Raw genomic sequence first — 16,846 nt, forward strand, 5'->3', positions numbered from 1 at the left:
AAAATTAGTCACGCGTGCAATAATATGTTTGAACCTAGTTTTCGATATTGTAAACTATTCGGAATTTTCTGAAAATTTGCCGATGCTCTAAATAGCTACAATATACACGGTCATACAAAAAATCGCGCTGAAAACTATTCACGAGTTATAAACACTGAGAACCCTACCGGTAAAGCTTAAAGTGAAGCACCTGGAAGAGAATTCCACTGTCTATTTATATGTATATATCAACCACCACATGACTACATCTTCTTCATCGATTAAACGATCCATCTAAGATGGATCAGATTCAGGATCCATTACTGTACGCATCTCTCTCCTTTATCTTCGTCCTCTTGGCTTACAAGCTCTTCTTCCAAACCAAGAAACGACACTACAAAAACCTACCACCATCACCGCCCTCCTACCCCATAATCGGCCACCTCCATCTCCTCAAACCACCACTCCACCGAGCTCTGCATGGTCTCTCCTCCAAATACGGCGACGTTTACTCCCTCTGGTTCGGAACACGCCGCGTGGTCGTTGTGTCATCCCCAGCTGCCGTAGAGGAATGCTTCACCAAAAACGACATCGTTTTGGCCAACCGCCCACCTCTCATCATGGGCAAGCACGTGAGCTACAACTACACCACCATCGTCGCCTCCCCTTACGGCGACCACTGGCGGAACCTCCGCCGGATCGGGGCCGTCGAGATCTTCTCCTCCACCCGTCTCAACCTCTTCCTCGACATCCGTAAAGACGAGATTAGGCGACTCCTTCGAAAAATCTCGCCAAGAGTGGAGCTGAAATCGATGTTGCCGGAGCTTACTTTCAACATCATAATGAGAATGATGGCCGGAAAACGCTACTACGGCGATGACGTCACGGATGAGGAGGAAGCTCGGCATTTTCGGGAGATTATGACAGAGGTTTTCGAGAAGGGCGGAGCTGGGAATCCGGCAGATTTTTTGCCGATATTGAATTGGATTCCGAATGGTTTTGAGAAGAAGGTGAAGAGGCTTGCGAAGAGGGCAGACTCGTTCTTGCAGGGATTGATCGAAGAGATTCGGAGTAGCAAAGATGAGAATCGGAACACCATGATCGACCATTTACTCTCTCTGCAGGAGTCTCAACCGGAATATTATACCGACCAAATCATCAAAGGCTTCGTACTGGTAATATTTTCTATTTTTCCTGGTTACTTTTTATACTTTTTTATTTTTGATAAAATTCTATTGGTTTTAATAATAATAATAATAATATGATTTTAAAATTCTATTTTAATATTGATATTTGATATTTTAAGGTTTTGAATACTATTTGAATTATCATTTTCTTTAGTTATTAAATTCTAATGAGTAATACTCGATATTAGATTATACTAATAATAATAATAATAAGACATTTTTTTATAGCATTGGACACAAAAATATTCCTTAGCAATTCTATTTTTTTATATGTTTCTATACAAATATTTATTAGACAAAATCTTATTATTAATTATGGGTTATATGTTTCTATTCAATTATTTATTAGACAAAATCTTATTATTAATAATAATAAGGATTAATAATTGCATAGAAGAATATTCAATAATTATAAATATATATGTGAATATATAAATAATCGGCATCCAATATTTTGTTGAGATACTATTTCTACTATTTTTTATTAAAAAATACATAAATAATAATATTCTAAATCTTTAGACATAAAAAGACTAAAAAAGAAAAGATATAACAAAACTATGTAAAATTAAAAAAATTATGTATGGAAAATTATTCGGTTTTTAACTCACTACCTATACTTACTAAGTTTTTATGATAAGTATTTCAAAAAAAGTATTTTATGGAGAGAATATATACTGTTTTAAAAATATAATAATATAGTGTTTAATATAATAAATTTATATACACATTTTTTTTATAATTTATTTGAAATTTTTATATTAATATGACTTTACATATATTTTTTTTTTAAAAAAATGAGAATATAAAAACCAAAATGATAAAATTAAATAAATTGTATTTTATTTATATTTTTATTTTTAAAAAAAATGAAAGGGTATTATTTAAAAAAAGTTTTGATTTATTGAAAGAGTGAAAAGAAAAAATAGGAACATAGTGAATAATTTTTTTTAATGGAGTAAATAAATATTTGATAAATTAGAATTTATTATTGTGAAGAATTTTTTAATCCTATTTATACATTATCATCCAATAGTTAGTTAGAAACAATGTATAGTAATTATTTTCAAACACTAATATAAAAAGAAGGAATTTATAAAGATATGGAGACAAAAAAAAAATTATCTCAAAAAATAAAAGCAAGTGAATAAGATAAAAATGTGAGGGCTAAATTAATAAAACAAATTAATTATTTTATGTGTAGATGGGTGTCTATATACGTTTTTTGGTGTAAATTAATTTCGTCCCCCAATATTAGAGATATATATATATATATATATATATATATTAAGATTTTAACTCCTCCTACCACGCACACTCACACACCCAACCACTTAAACTAGGCACAAGTGGCTCATAATTCAAATAGTATTTGTGTCAAATAAATATATCACTAGAGTATCTTATTTTATTTTAAATGATTAGACACCAACTAAAAAAAATTAAATCCTTAGTGAACACGTTTTTATCTTCCTTTTACTATTAATTCCTTACTAACGATAAACTTATTTTTTTATATGTGCGTATATATATATATAGATATTATTATTGGCTGGAACTGATACATCAGCTGTGACACTAGAATGGGCAATGTCCAATTTGCTCAACCATCCTCACGTCTTGCAAAAAGTCAAAGATGAGCTAGATACTCAAGTTGGTCAACAACAGTTAGTGGACGAATCTGACCTCTCCAAACTGCCTTACCTTCAAAATGTAATTTCTGAAACCTTACGATTGTATCCAGCAACCCCACTCCTTGTGCCTCACTATTCCTCCAACGATTGCACCATTGGTGGATTTGATGTGCCACGTGATACAATGATATTAGTGAATGCATGGGCCATACACAGAGATCCTAAGTTATGGGAGGACGCAGAGAGTTTCAAGCCCGAGAGGTTTGAGAATAATGGTGAGAGTCAAGGGTATAAGTTAATGCCATTTGGAGTTGGAAGACGGGCTTGTCCAGGTATTGGATTGGCCCAACGTGTAGTAGGTTTAACATTGGGGTCATTGATCCAATGCTTTGAGTGGGAGAAGGTTAGCAAGGAAAAAGTTGACATGACAGAAGGTACAGGACTCACTATGCCTAAAGTTGTGGGATTGGAGGCCTTATGTAAAGCACGCCCCATCATGAATCTCCTCTCGAAACCCATTGATGAAATTTAAAATTTGTTAAAGACTAATTTAATACTTTGTCTAGGTAATGTACTTTTCTAAGGCTATTATATATGTATTTTTAATAGAATAATTAAATTTATAAGTTTTTCATAAGTAATATAATAACTTAGTTTTTCTATTCTTACTCTTATTTTCTTAGCCATGCATGTGCACTTGTTTTTGTTTTGTTTTTTTACGGTTTTTATTTTTTTTCTTCAAAAATACGCACTCAAGTTTTAAAAAATGCGATCTTTAAAGTTTCATATTTACGAAAATACAATTTTTAGGAAAAACTACCAAAAAACAACTTGAAAACAAGGATCAACAAAAAATTAACAAAAATAATATAAATATATGTCATAATAACTAAACATCAATAAAAAAACCTAAAAACAATGTGAAAACAACACAAAAAAAGAAAAAAAGACAATCATACAAATGTAAAAATTTCCTTAAAACCGTAAAAGTGAAAGAAAAAAAAAATTGACTGTAATTTTTAGCAAAAATTAGTATTTTATGTAAAACAAAACTGCAATGCTCACTTAAAATATATTTATATATATATATATATATGTATTTCTTTTATAAATATTTAACAAAACCTAAAATTCAAAATATGTGTGTCATTTTTTTGTGTTCATTAATATATTTTAAAAAAAACAATTTATAAACTTGATTAATAAAATTAATAAATAAAATTCCAAACTAAAACTAAAGCAAAAATAAGTATATTTCATTTTGGATTTAGATATTATTAATAAACTTTATAGATTATTTATATAAAATATCTATTAATGTATTTTAAGTAAAAATATTTTTGTATTTTGATTTTTTTTTTTTTTTTTTTTACTAAAAACAGATAGAAGGAGTAAGCTTTTAATACTTTTTTGTTATTTTTTAGTTTCTTCAAAAGCTGAAGGTTAAACTTAGAAATGAACTTAAATCAAGGAAGTCAAATTGATAATTTTCAATAATATCTATACATTTTTTTTATATATATATGTATATTTTATATATAATTTCTATACAAATTATGCTATCTTGAAATTAATTATTTACCTTCTTTTTTCCATCTAAAAAACAGTGCTAAATTATTAAAAAAAATTGATGATAATAATAAATGGTTAAAATATTAATATTACTTAGTAACTTCTTTAAATCAAAGATAATTATAATAAATTACTCTGTTTCTCCATAAAATCTTATCTTTGTATGTGCTATCATCCTACCCGCCACCTCAACGCATGCCTTCTTCTTCGGATTGGATGATGATCCATACCAAGTCGATGAAGATGAAGATGAAACCCAAAAATCGATTCAGATTTTTTTTTTTCTTTTCTTGATAAAGTTTTCTAATTTTTTAGAATTTAAATAATTTTAAACGAAACCCTTAAAATATGAATTTTAAATAATTTGAATATTTTATTAGATTTTAAATAATTTTTATTTGATTATTTAAGATTTAGATAAATTTTGAAATAAATGATCTGGACCCATGTAGGCGATTACTTAGGATTCAACGACCAGGTAGACAACAAATAAATACTGACTTAATGTATTTTAGCCCTAAAAAAACAAATAATTATGTATTAACGTGTTACAAAGTGTAGAACTTAGGATATTTTCACCGTAAACTACTCTTTTTTTTTTTTTTTATGTATTGATACATGATTATATGTGAAATTTTACAACCGGTGATATATTCATAGCCAAGAAAGTGAGAATGAGAGTAAAAGAGACTAAGTTATATTTTATTACTATGGTAGAATATATATAATTATTATATACTAAACATATATATTGTATTATTCCATGGAAAGAACCCTATCTAGTGAAAGTATTTAGCCATTAACAAATGTTAAATTTCTTCAATGGACTCTGAGAGGATGATATTCATGATGGGGCGAGCTTTCAACAATGCCTCTAATGGCACGAGTTTAGGCATAGTGAGTCATTTACCTTCAGCCATGTCAACTTTCTCCTTACTAACCCTCTCCCACTCAAAGCACTGAATCAATGACCCCAATGTTAAACCTATTACACGTTGAGCCAGGCCAATACCAGGACAAGCTCGTCTCCTAAATCCAAATGGCATTAATTTATATCTTTCATTCTCATGATTACTCTCAAACCTCTCAGCTTTGAAACTCTCTGCGTCTTCCCATAACTTAGGGTCTCTGTGTATGGCCCATGTATTTACAATTACCATTGTGTCACGTGGTACATCAAATCCACTAATAGTGCAGTCATTAGAGGAATAGTGTGGTATAAGGAGCGGAGCTATTGGGTACAATCGTAAAGTTTACGAAATAACATTTTCAAGATAAGATAGTTTAGAGAGATCTGATTCATCCACCCATTGTTGTTGACCAATTTGAGAATCGAGCTCAGCTCTAAGTTTTTGTAAAACGTGAGGATGATATAGTAGATTGGACATTGTCCATTCCAATGTCACAGCAGAAGTCTCCATTCCTGCAAGTAGTAATATCTAAAAAAAACAAGTTTATTATTAGTATTGAAAAATTAATTATATAAAGAAGATAAAATTATATACAGGTTATATAGAAGTATACAAAATATTCAATTCCTATATCATTATTAACTGTTGCCCATTAAAATAAGACACTTCATGAATGTTTTTATTATTGTGTGGAAAAAAAACATGATATTGATATGTCTTATGATAAATAGTCGGATACTAATTAAAACACACTAAATTTGATTGCCATAACAAAATCCAAAAGAATTAATTAACAAGTGATATGTATAAATAAATGTCACTGTAATGCCCAAATTTTCTAATAAGGTTTAGAATCTTGATTAGGAGGTCGGGAGGGCCATAATTGATTTATTATAATATTTAATGATTATATGCATGTTTACGTGAATTATATTATTATATGATGGTGAATGCATGCATATGGGTTCATATTTTAATTATGAGGGCATTTTGGTAATTTGGCCACTGTGGGCGTAATTGTGTATTTTTGGTGCATGATTGTGATTAATTAATATGGCCACATTATAAGGTGGATTGGTTCGAGCTATTCGGCATGAGACGATCATGAAATGTAAGTGTTCGGTCTAGTCATAACAGGTTTAAGTTCGGGGCAAGGGGTGAGTCTCGGGGTCATTTTGATGATTAGAGCATTACCGGGAATAAAAGGGTAATGGGATATGATTTATTGGTATTTGAGAATATTGAGGATAGCAGGAATTGGAGAGCGTTAATTATGATTAACGGGATAGGTGGAAAGTACCAATTTTACCCTTGGAATGGTGTTAGAGGCTTTAAGTGGCTTAAGGGTATTTTGGTCATTTGGGTTTGGATATGTATGACTTTAAGGCTGTAGAAAAACAGAACCAAAACAGAGCCTATCCTCACCTCCTCATCCTCTCTCCCTTTCTTCCCGTACAAGCTTCTCCCTTCACTTTTCTTTGAATTTTGAGAGCCCAAATTGAGGAGTTGAGCTAGGAGATCAAAGGCGGGAGCTAGGGAACTTGATTCAGACATTTAAGGGGATTCAAAATCGTTTTTAAGGTGAGTTCTAGCCATTGAATTCAGATTATGCTCTGTTTTCCTTTTGGTTTTCAGCTTAAGGTTTTTGATGTAAAAAGTGGGAATCAAGGGGAGTTTTTGTGCATGTTTGATTGGGTTTTGATGAGGAGGAGTTATGGGTGATGTTTAGAGGTTTAATTGTGTGTTTGGAGAAGGTTTGGAACTGGTTTGAAGGCTTGGTTCTAAGGGAATATGCAGGGGAGGTCGAGCTGGTGCGTTGCTGGTTTTTAGCTGATCTGGGTAATGAGTCGCGGCCTGGCTTTTGTGTGCCGCGGCCTAAGGTGGCTTCTGAGGCAAAAATGCCTCTGTCAGGGAGATGATCCGCGGCATGGCTCTGGTGAGCCGCGGCCCATCAGGGCAGATTTGACCAAAATTGTGTTTTTAGCTTAGGGATGCTTACCATAGGCCTCGGGGTTGATCCTACTACTGGGTTAAGTGGGGATTGATGTCCCGGAGGCTAGATAATGGTTTGGGAACTTGTGTTGATCATTTTTTTATTGATGGTATCCTATATTTGGTTATGACTAGGTGACCGCTAAAGGACTAAAAGTTGATCGTTCTCAAGGGTCGTTCTTTTAATCGTTCTAGCTCGACTTTGAGGTAAGAAAACTGCACCCTGTGTATATGTGACATGCATGGCTATTAATGATGCATGTTGGTTGATTATTGAGTATGACATGCATGGCTATTATTGATGCATGTTGGTTGATTACTGAGTATGACATGTATGGCTATTCTTGATGCATGTTGGTTGATTATTGAACGTGACATGCATGGCTATTATTGGTGCATGTTGGATTGTGGAATATTATGCATATGATGCTTGAGAAACATGTGATTAGGACATGCTTTGTATACTGTATATGATATCGTTCAGAGCTTGAGCCTCTGTGTTTATGCATAGTCCTAATTGTACTAATACCTGTTAAGTAAGCATGCTGAATACCTTGTTTATGGATAATAGACATGTGATATATGTTTGGTGGCATGGCTTACCTGTGTATGGCGCTGACTTATTAGTCAGAATCGACAATGGTGTCAGATCCGTCTGTGAAGCTGTGACTTATTAGTTAAGTTCACAACGGGCTGAGCACTGGTCGTGTTTCACTGACCCAAGGGTCAGAAGTGGCAGTGCGTTGTAAACGCCGGGCCAAATGGAGATTAGATCTAATCGAGGTCGGCATTGAATGACTCATATGGGGTATTAATGCTGGACCAACTGGAAGTCAATGAAAACTATAAGCGCTTGCCTGGTCTAAGACCAGATGATCATCAGCCAAGGTATATGACCCCGGTGACTGTTTGTCACATGGCTGGGGGACGCTGTCCTTAGTTACGACTCTAGGGTCGAGAGGATGGTTATGTTGGTGACTAATCACCATGCACCTATCCTAACCAAGCTTATGAAAGAATCATTTGTCAGTTAAGCCCTGGTGACCCTATTGTCACATGGCTAGAGGGAGCTATGCTCATTATTGTGACTTTTGGCTATTGTCACCCATCTGTATGGACCGTTGGTTCCGAATGGCTATTATGGTTAATGTTGATATTATATCATGTTATATTGTGTTTTCTTGCTGGGCTTCGGCTCACGGGTGCTATGTGGTGCAGGTAAAGGCAAGAGGAAGCTGGACCATCCTTGAGTTGAAGAGCTTATGTGATGATGTGTACATATGCAGCTGCTCGTCCTCCACAGCCGAGGTTTAAAGTGGAACTAAGGTTGAACCCTGTTTTGCCGCTTAGAACGGCCTGTTGTAAATATTTTCTGTAATAGACTCTGAAACTATATTTTCGGGATCCCAATGTATATATATATTAAACGTTCTAGTGAAACGTTACATCTTAACCAAAATGTTTAATCCCTAAACCGCTAATCATACTTAGTTACACGTTTTTGGCCAAATGACTCGATTAGCGAGTTTAGCACTGTTTACAAGGCACACCGTAACAGTCCCTGGAGTTTGGGGCGTTACAGTCATTGTGTCATGATGGACTGTATAACAAAAAAACCCAAAATGAATATATATCGATACAATCATAAATTTGTCATGTGCTTTCTTTTCAAATTAAGGCATTGATTATATATGGACATCTCTCCTTATCTTTTAGGCATTAATTATATATGTACATCCTTATCTTATGGATTGATGGGTCTTGAATACATTTAATTCAAGCATATTTGAATAAAAATAGACAAATAAAAATTACACAAATATAAGATCTAATATCTTTAGAAATAATTGAAAAGCTACTTTCAATCTTGGTCGCTTACAAAATATGTCTTCTGTCACGCGAATTCTTTGCTGGTCGATGGTCGACCAAAACATAGCCGCATAAATAGCCACGTGCATCCCTCATGCGTACTAATCCTGCCACGTCATAATGCGAATCTTTTTTGGGTAAACAATATATAACTTTTTATTGACTTCAAAATTTTTTAAATTAAATAATTAAAATTATATCAAATAAACTTGTCGGATTCATAGTTTTTAATTGAGAGTTTTTGAATATTTTATTATATTGAATATTTTTTTTTAAAACTAGAATTACCATATATTGTATATAAATCAAAACATAAAAAAAATACCAAAATTTAAATTATTGTAAACACTAAATTTGAAACTAATAAACAACATCAAATAGTTTACTTTAAAACTAGAATACACCATATTTTTATATGTAAACATATCATATTTTTTTAGGCTATAAACAATGTTTTAGCTTAATTTTTTATAATATATGTTGACCCTAGATTTGGGCAACTGACACGGAGTCAAAATATGCTTGACGTGTATGAATGCGTTGAAAAGAACGTAATGACGAAAAGAATAAGAACACGATGTTTTATAGTGGTTCGGCCCCAGGATCTGGTAATGACCTACGTCCACTTAGATTGTTATTAGATTGAGATTCAAATGAGTGATCAAAGAACTAGGGTTCAATGAGTTTCACTAACCTCTGATGAAAGATACAAGTATTCTCGTCTGTTTTTCTCTAATCTCAAAGCTCAAGATATAAAAAATCAGATTTGGATCGGATCCCTTTTACCTGAGCCCTTCTTTTCTATTTATAAGCTCAGAGAAAATTTACATTAATTGTTACAGATATTATTTCCTAAACAATCGGATATTCAGGAAATCATGGGAGAAAATCTCGGATTCTATCATAACTGCTCAAGATCTTTTCCACATATAATGTGCGTACGACTAGGCTGGTCATATGGAAAAAACTGATCGTCTGATACGGGATGCTTTCCTGGTCGATAGTCGAACACAAATTCTTCCAGGTGTCAGCCACGTGTAATTAATGCTTGCCATGTCATTCACTTCTAATTTTTTGGATAACATTTGCCCCCCAAGTTTGTTTGTTGCGACTAACAATGAAGAAACTTAATGGAACAACCGTTCATATCCCCACGATGTTTGTCAGAACCCCCGTGTGTTCTTGGAAATCGTGACATAATTATGTTTAATCAAACCTTTTCAGCTTCCAAAAAGATAATTTTGACGGCTTGTCCACTTCCCCGCGTTTCGAAAGTGGGAAGTGATGATTACCGCCTTTTGGCTGTCCCTTCGCTTTTTATAAGTAGGTCTTTCTTCTCTTTCAAGAAATTTTTACCCATCAACTTTGCTAAAATCTTCAAGAACTCGCACCAGTGTTCAGAGCTTCGAAAACCAGTCCGACGTCGTGTCGCAGGTCTTCCGATTCAAGTTTTCACCTTCCTTCGAATCTTCATTTTGCCCAGGTAAGAACTTTGTTCCTTTAAGATCTGTATTACACCATGCATGCTATTTTTCTACTATGATGTGCCTGCGCTCTTGAATAGGGTTTTTAGGGTTTTTGGTATAAACCGCCTAATAGTATGTAGAAATGCGTCTTTATACTTTGTATGGGTTAGATCAATACTTTGATAGATAGAGTTTCTGATTTGGGACGTTAGGTTGTCGAAAGATTCAACCTTTAAGCTAGACGGAAAAAAAAAACTGAATTTTTTTCTCGCCCTCTAGGAGTTGAAAAAAGTTTTTTTCAGAAAACGTTATTCTTTCCCTTTTTTTTTTATTTTCCCACGTTGAAGTTATCGTAGGATTAGGATGCTGCTGGCTATTTAGGCACGAGCAACGTTATCCCAGCTTCCCCACACTACTTCGTGGATTGTGTCTTATCTCCTCCATTGTCTGTTTGCAGTTCATATGCAAGACCCTTGGGGGGGGGGGGGGGGGAGAGACCTATCGAAGACGAACTCTTAGCCCAACTGCTCGAAGGCGAAGAGAATCCATCCACATTGATTCCAGAAATCCCATTTTCACACTCTAACCCAAATCCTCCACCAGCTCCTGCCCAGAAAATGGCCAGAACAAAAACCAAGGCCAGAAAAAGACGCGACCCTTCTCAAAGTCAGCCTTCTACTGACGCCCCCTCGACCAGTGGTCGAGGGGAATTCCCTCCCGAGATCGAAGTTCAGGCACGTGCCCGTCCTCGTCATGCCAACCAGCCGGCTGTCGAATGGCACGTGGTATCTCCGAGCACGGTGACCATTCTTATGGTTTCCAATTATTTAACTAAGTATAATCTGACGGGGGTGACCCTAGTCAGACCTACCATCGACCAGCGAGCCAACCTGCCAGGGGGGGCTTATAGCGCCTGGTCAAGATACCACCTTGAGGCAGGTGCCACCCTGCCTCTGCATTCATTTTTTCAAGGGGTGGTTAATTACTTCGGGGTGGCCCCTTTTCAGATTACCCCGAACGGATATAGGATGCTGACCACGCTCTATATCCTTTACAAACTCATGAAATGGCCAGCCCCCTCCCCTCATGAGGTCAATTATCTATTTGACCTCAAGTCCAACCCCAACCAAGACGGTACGGGGTTCTTCCATTCTTGCCATCAAGAGACCGGACGCACCTTCCTGTCCTAGACCACCCATATCTCCAATGTGGGGAAGTATCATCTGGAGTACTTTCTCACACCTGACATTGCTGCGGATAACCTGGCATTCACCCGAGGAGGTAAGGGGAATAACGAGCCTTAAACTAGTAGTTCTTGCCCTTAAAATTTTTCTTGTCATAATACTCTACTGTTCCACTGTATTTCAGGTCCATGGTTGCGCCCGACCCCCACTCCAAGAATGGAGTCGAGGGTAGCACTTTTACCCAGTATGTCCAATGCTGCTAAGAGTGTAAAAAATTTGATCACCGAGGCTAACCTTAGGTTGGTTGGCCTTAAGGGCTCCCCACCTGCGACCAGTGAACTTGCGACGGGTGGTGTCCATCCTAGGGGACGTGAGCAGGGTCCCGAGCAGCAACCTCAGTCACCTCCTCCTAGGAGGAGGCCAACTGGGGTTACAATCAGGGAACCTGCTGCTACCCACCGAGCAGCAGAACCGTCGGTCCCCAAGGGCAAGGGGAAACAAAAGGCTGCTAAGCCTGCCGAACAGTCTGACGACTCGTCGGATGTATACGGTACACCATTCTCGTTTTTAAATAACTTGCCAATTCCCATCCACCTATTTTATGGGGATGGCAACTTTAGGAACGCTCCTTCTTTAAATTCAGATTTCTTCCAGGAACTAGGTAGTTCTGTAGATAATTTTACGACCAGTAGGTGTAGCTCGGGTACCTTACTTTTGCAACTCTTATACTCTAACTTCTGTTTCTTTGTGATTCTTTAATCTCATTGTTTGAAATTTTATTCTTTGTGCAGGCATGGACTCCGGGGACTTCTTTGCACACTACCAAGCTGCTGCCGAAGCTTCTGTCCCGAAGAAGGACGGCAAAAGGGCTCGAGGGGAAAGTAGCAAGACCCCTTCGAAGAAAGCCCGAACAGAAGATGCTCCCACTGACGCCCCCTCCAAAGAGGACTTAACACGTCCGCCTGCTCCTGAGCAGCAAACTCCCACTCCTACTGATCCTCGGTCCTCCTCGAAGGCCATAGACAAAGAGACCACGAACCATTTTTCCGAAGGCTCCCTGCCCAGCCACACAGTTAGCATGGCCAGGGAGAGAATATATCGGCTCTCCAAGCACAAGCGCTCCCAGGTCGCCATCAATGACACTGCCACAATGGACATCAACGAAATCATTAACAGAGGGCTGAACGAGATAACTAGTGTAAGTAGTCGTTTGCTGCTTTGTCATTTATGCTAAACTTCCTTTCTTAACCCATTTCTTCCTTTCTTCAGGGGTTTTTTTCCTTAACTGCTAGCTGGCGTCGAGCTGGGCCAATGGTCTCTCGAGAGAAGAACTTTGACTCCAGGCTTGCCCAGGCTAAGCAAGCGCTTGAGGATGAGAAGACAAAGCTGCTCGAGGAAAAAATAAGCTGCTTGTGGAGAACAAGGAGTTGGCTAAGCTGAACGAGCAGCTATGCGAGCACTAATCCACTCTTACCCGGGAGCTTCAGGAGAGTGAAGAGGCCCGAGATAAAGCCTTCGAGGAGCGGAAAAAATGGAAGGAGAGTGTTGTCCTCAATACCCAAGAGTGTAAGCAGTACATTCTTGATCTGACCGCCAGCAGAAATGAGGTGACAAGGCTCGGGGAGCAGGTACAGGAACTCGAGGGGCGCATTCAATAGCTTGAGGAGGATGGTGCCAGAAATCTGGAGAAGTATAAGGAAGCCACCTTCCTAAGCTTTTATGATTTCTGGAACCACAACCAGGGGGCTAGAATCGACTACTTAGCCGAGAATTTGCAACAGTCGCTAATGGCGCAATGCACTGCTCGGCTGGAGGCAGAAGAGAAGGCCAAGGCCAAGACCCCTGCTGCTGGTGCCAAGGTTGATCCTCCAGCTGACAAGAATGCTCCTGCTCCAAAGGACCCTCCTGTTCCAAAATAACTATTATATTTTTCACAATTTTTGCGGCCCACAGGCCTACTTGTAAAGACAATTTCCTTTTATTGCTGCATGGGCAGCTTATTTTACATATGTTTGAACAATTACATCCGAGCAGTACTGCTCGCAGTGTAAAGGTTTTTCCTTTTAATTTCATATTTACATCCGAGCACTAATGCTTGCGGTGTAAACGATTGCCTTAATGATATTATAGTATTTCTATTGTAATACCTGTTCGCATGACCGAACTTAGCATGATACTTTCGCTTGATTTAACAAAATCATAAATTTTGAAAAATGCTCTAAGTACTGTAGCATGCTTTCACTTATTTTGTTCATGTGTTTACATACCTCATGGTATGCTTTGCTATCGATGTACCTTATATGCCCCCCAAGTGATCGAGGAGCTTTAGGCCCTTGGTCACTTGCCTTGACCACGACCTGTTCGAACATTACTGTTCGGTATGAAATTCAACACTTGTAATACAGCAAAACAACACACGTAATGAACAAATACTTGTAAAAATAAATTCACAAAAGTTGGCAAGAATGACTGGCTGCGCACAGTCCCTTATATTCTCGTATTAAAATGGACTAAACATGTCTTTACGAGGAATCCTAAAAAAGGATTTTACATATATAAGCGATTAGCCATATAAGCGATTTTCCAAAACTTGCAAAAAAGGAAAATTTAATACAAGCCAGTCCTTTAAAAGGGACTGTTCACTGATAATACTTGCGCAGGTGTTCTCCATTCCAATAACGTGGAACGAGATCTCCGTTCAAGCGTGCAAGTTTGTAGGTGCCTGGGTGAAGGACTTCTTCGATTTGGTACGGTCCTTCCCAGTTTGATCCGAGTACTCCAGCAGTGGGGTCGCGGGTATTCAAGAAAACTCGTCGTAGCACTAGGTCTCCGACGTGGAATTTTCTTTCTTTTACTTTTGAATTAAAGTACCGAGCGACCTTTTGCTGGTATGCAGATACTCGGAGTTGGGCTCTTTCTCGTATTTCATCAATTGAGTCTAGGGTCTCCATCATCAATTGGTTGTTTTGATCCTGGTCGTATGTAATGCGTCGATGTGAGGGGGGATCTAACTCGACAGGTAACATAGCCTCATATCCGTAGGCTAAGGAAAATGGGGTATGACCTGTCGCTGTTCGGTGTGATGTTCTATACGACCAGAGGACTTCAGGAAACTGCTCTGGCCATGCTCCTTTAGCGTCTTCAAGCCTTTTCTTCAGGGTATCTTTAAGAGTTTTATTCACGGCCTCTACCTGCCCGTTTGCTTGTGGATGCGCAACTGAAGAAAAGCTTTTAATAATCCCGTGCCTTTCGCAGAAGTCTGTAAATAGATCACTGTCAAACTGGGTTCCGTTGTCTGAGACAATCTTTCGGGGCAAACCATATCGGCAAATTATGTTCTTGATGACGAAGTCAAGAGCTTTTTTGGTCGTTATGGTGGCGAGTGGTTCAGCTTCGGCCCATTTGGTGAAGTAGTCGACGGCTACAATTGCATACTTTACTCCACCTTTTCTTGTTGGCAGTGAGCCAATCAGATCTATGCCCCATACTGCAAAAGGCCATGGACTCTGCATCTGTTTTAATTCGTTCGGAGCTGCGCGTGGAATTTTGGAAAATCTTTGACACTTATCGCATTTCTGCACGTATCCCGCAGAGTCTTCCTTCATCGTTGGCCAGAAATAGCCCTGCCTTAGGATCTTCTTCGCCAAACTTTGCCCCCCAGCATGATCTCCACAGAAGCCCTCATGCACCTCCTTCATCAGTTCCTTAGCTTTCTCAGGCATATCTGAGCAGTGGCATGGAATAACCCCTTCAGTACAAAATACCATCGACCAGTATATATCTCGCGGCTTGCCTTTGAAGAGTTCTGGCTTTGTTTCTATCTGTTGGCAGGGCACCACTGGTAAGATACTCCAAGTATGGTGCCATCCAGGTATCTCCCATCCGAATTTCCATACTAGTCACATCTGCTCGGATGCTCGGCTCGCTCAATCTCTCTACTGGCACGATGTTCAAAGTGTCAGCATCTTTAGCGCTTGCAAGTTTTGCTAAGGCGACTGCATTTGAATTCAGGTCTCGAGGTATCTGCTGGAGGGTATACTTTTGGAACTGTGCCAATAGATCTCGAGTTTTATTTAAGTAGGCCCCCATTTTTAGACCCCGCGCTTGATATTCCCCTAGAACTTGATTCACCACCAGTTGTGAATCACTGTAAATATCGAGCACCTTTATATTCATGTCTTTCGCCAATCTCAATCCTGCGAGGAGGGCCTCGTATTCTGCTTCATTGTTCGAGGCTACGAAGTCAAACCTGATGGCACAGTGAAATCGATGCCCTTCCGGCGTTATCAATATCACTCCTGCCCCTGAGTGGGATTCGTTTGACGATCCATCTGTAAAGAACTTCCACGAGGGAGCTTCATCATGAGGGTCAGGTGCATTAGGTTTTTTGCATTGCTCGTCATCTGTGAGTTCGGTGAACTCCGCAATGAGATCAGCTAAGACTTGTCCTTTTATTGCTGCTCGCGGTGAATATGTGATATCGAACTGCCCTAGTTCGACTGCCCATTTTAACAGACGCCCAGCCGCATCTGGCTTCAGGAGGACTTGTCGAAGGGGCTGGTCGGTCAAAACTATGATTGGATGGGCTTGGAAGTAAGGACGTAGTTTCCTAGAGGCCAAAATTAAGCAATACGCTAACCTTTCGATGGGCGGATACCTCTGTTCTGCTCCGATTAGCCTTTTGCTTACATAGTAAACTGCTTTTTGTACGCCTTCTTCCTCTCGTACTAGTACCGCACTTGCAGCAACTTCAGTGATCGCCAGGTAAACAAACAAAGTTTCTCCTTCTATGGGCTTCGATAGAACGGTAGGCTGTGCCATATGGGTTTTTATAGCCTGGAAGGCTCACTCGCAGCCTTCCGTCCATTCAAATTTCTTATTGCCCCTAAGTATATTAAAGAAAGGGACACATTTGTCTGTTGATTTCGAAATAAATCTACTTAGGGCTGCAATCCTCCCGGTCAAACTTTGTACATCCTTGATCTTTTCGGGCGACTTCATATCGATCAGGGCTTTTATCTTGTCGGGGTTGGCCTCGATTCCTCTTAAATT

At 38.2% G+C, this 16,846-nt stretch overlaps 1 protein-coding gene and 1 pseudogene across 1 annotated transcript; one reads left to right on the plus strand and one right to left on the minus strand.

Annotated features, from left to right (window-relative positions):
* The first annotated feature begins 263 nt into the window (after positions 1 to 263).
* Positions 264 to 3,468, plus strand: LOC133812808 (cytochrome P450 81Q32-like). Its single transcript, XM_062246625.1, has 2 exons — positions 264 to 1,154; positions 2,706 to 3,468. The coding sequence occupies exons 1-2, from the start codon at positions 279 to 281 to the stop codon at positions 3,330 to 3,332; spliced, it is 1,503 nt and encodes a 500-aa protein (XP_062102609.1). The 5' UTR covers positions 264 to 278; the 3' UTR covers positions 3,333 to 3,468.
* Positions 3,469 to 5,181: 1,713 nt separating this feature from the next.
* LOC133781878 (isoflavone 3'-hydroxylase-like) lies at positions 5,182 to 5,847 on the minus strand (annotated as a pseudogene).
* Between the last annotated feature and the right edge of the window lie 10,999 nt (positions 5,848 to 16,846).

This window comes from Humulus lupulus, chromosome 1 (genome assembly GCF_963169125.1).
Source record: "Humulus lupulus chromosome 1, drHumLupu1.1, whole genome shotgun sequence".
Lineage (NCBI taxonomy): Eukaryota > Viridiplantae > Streptophyta > Magnoliopsida > Rosales > Cannabaceae > Humulus > Humulus lupulus.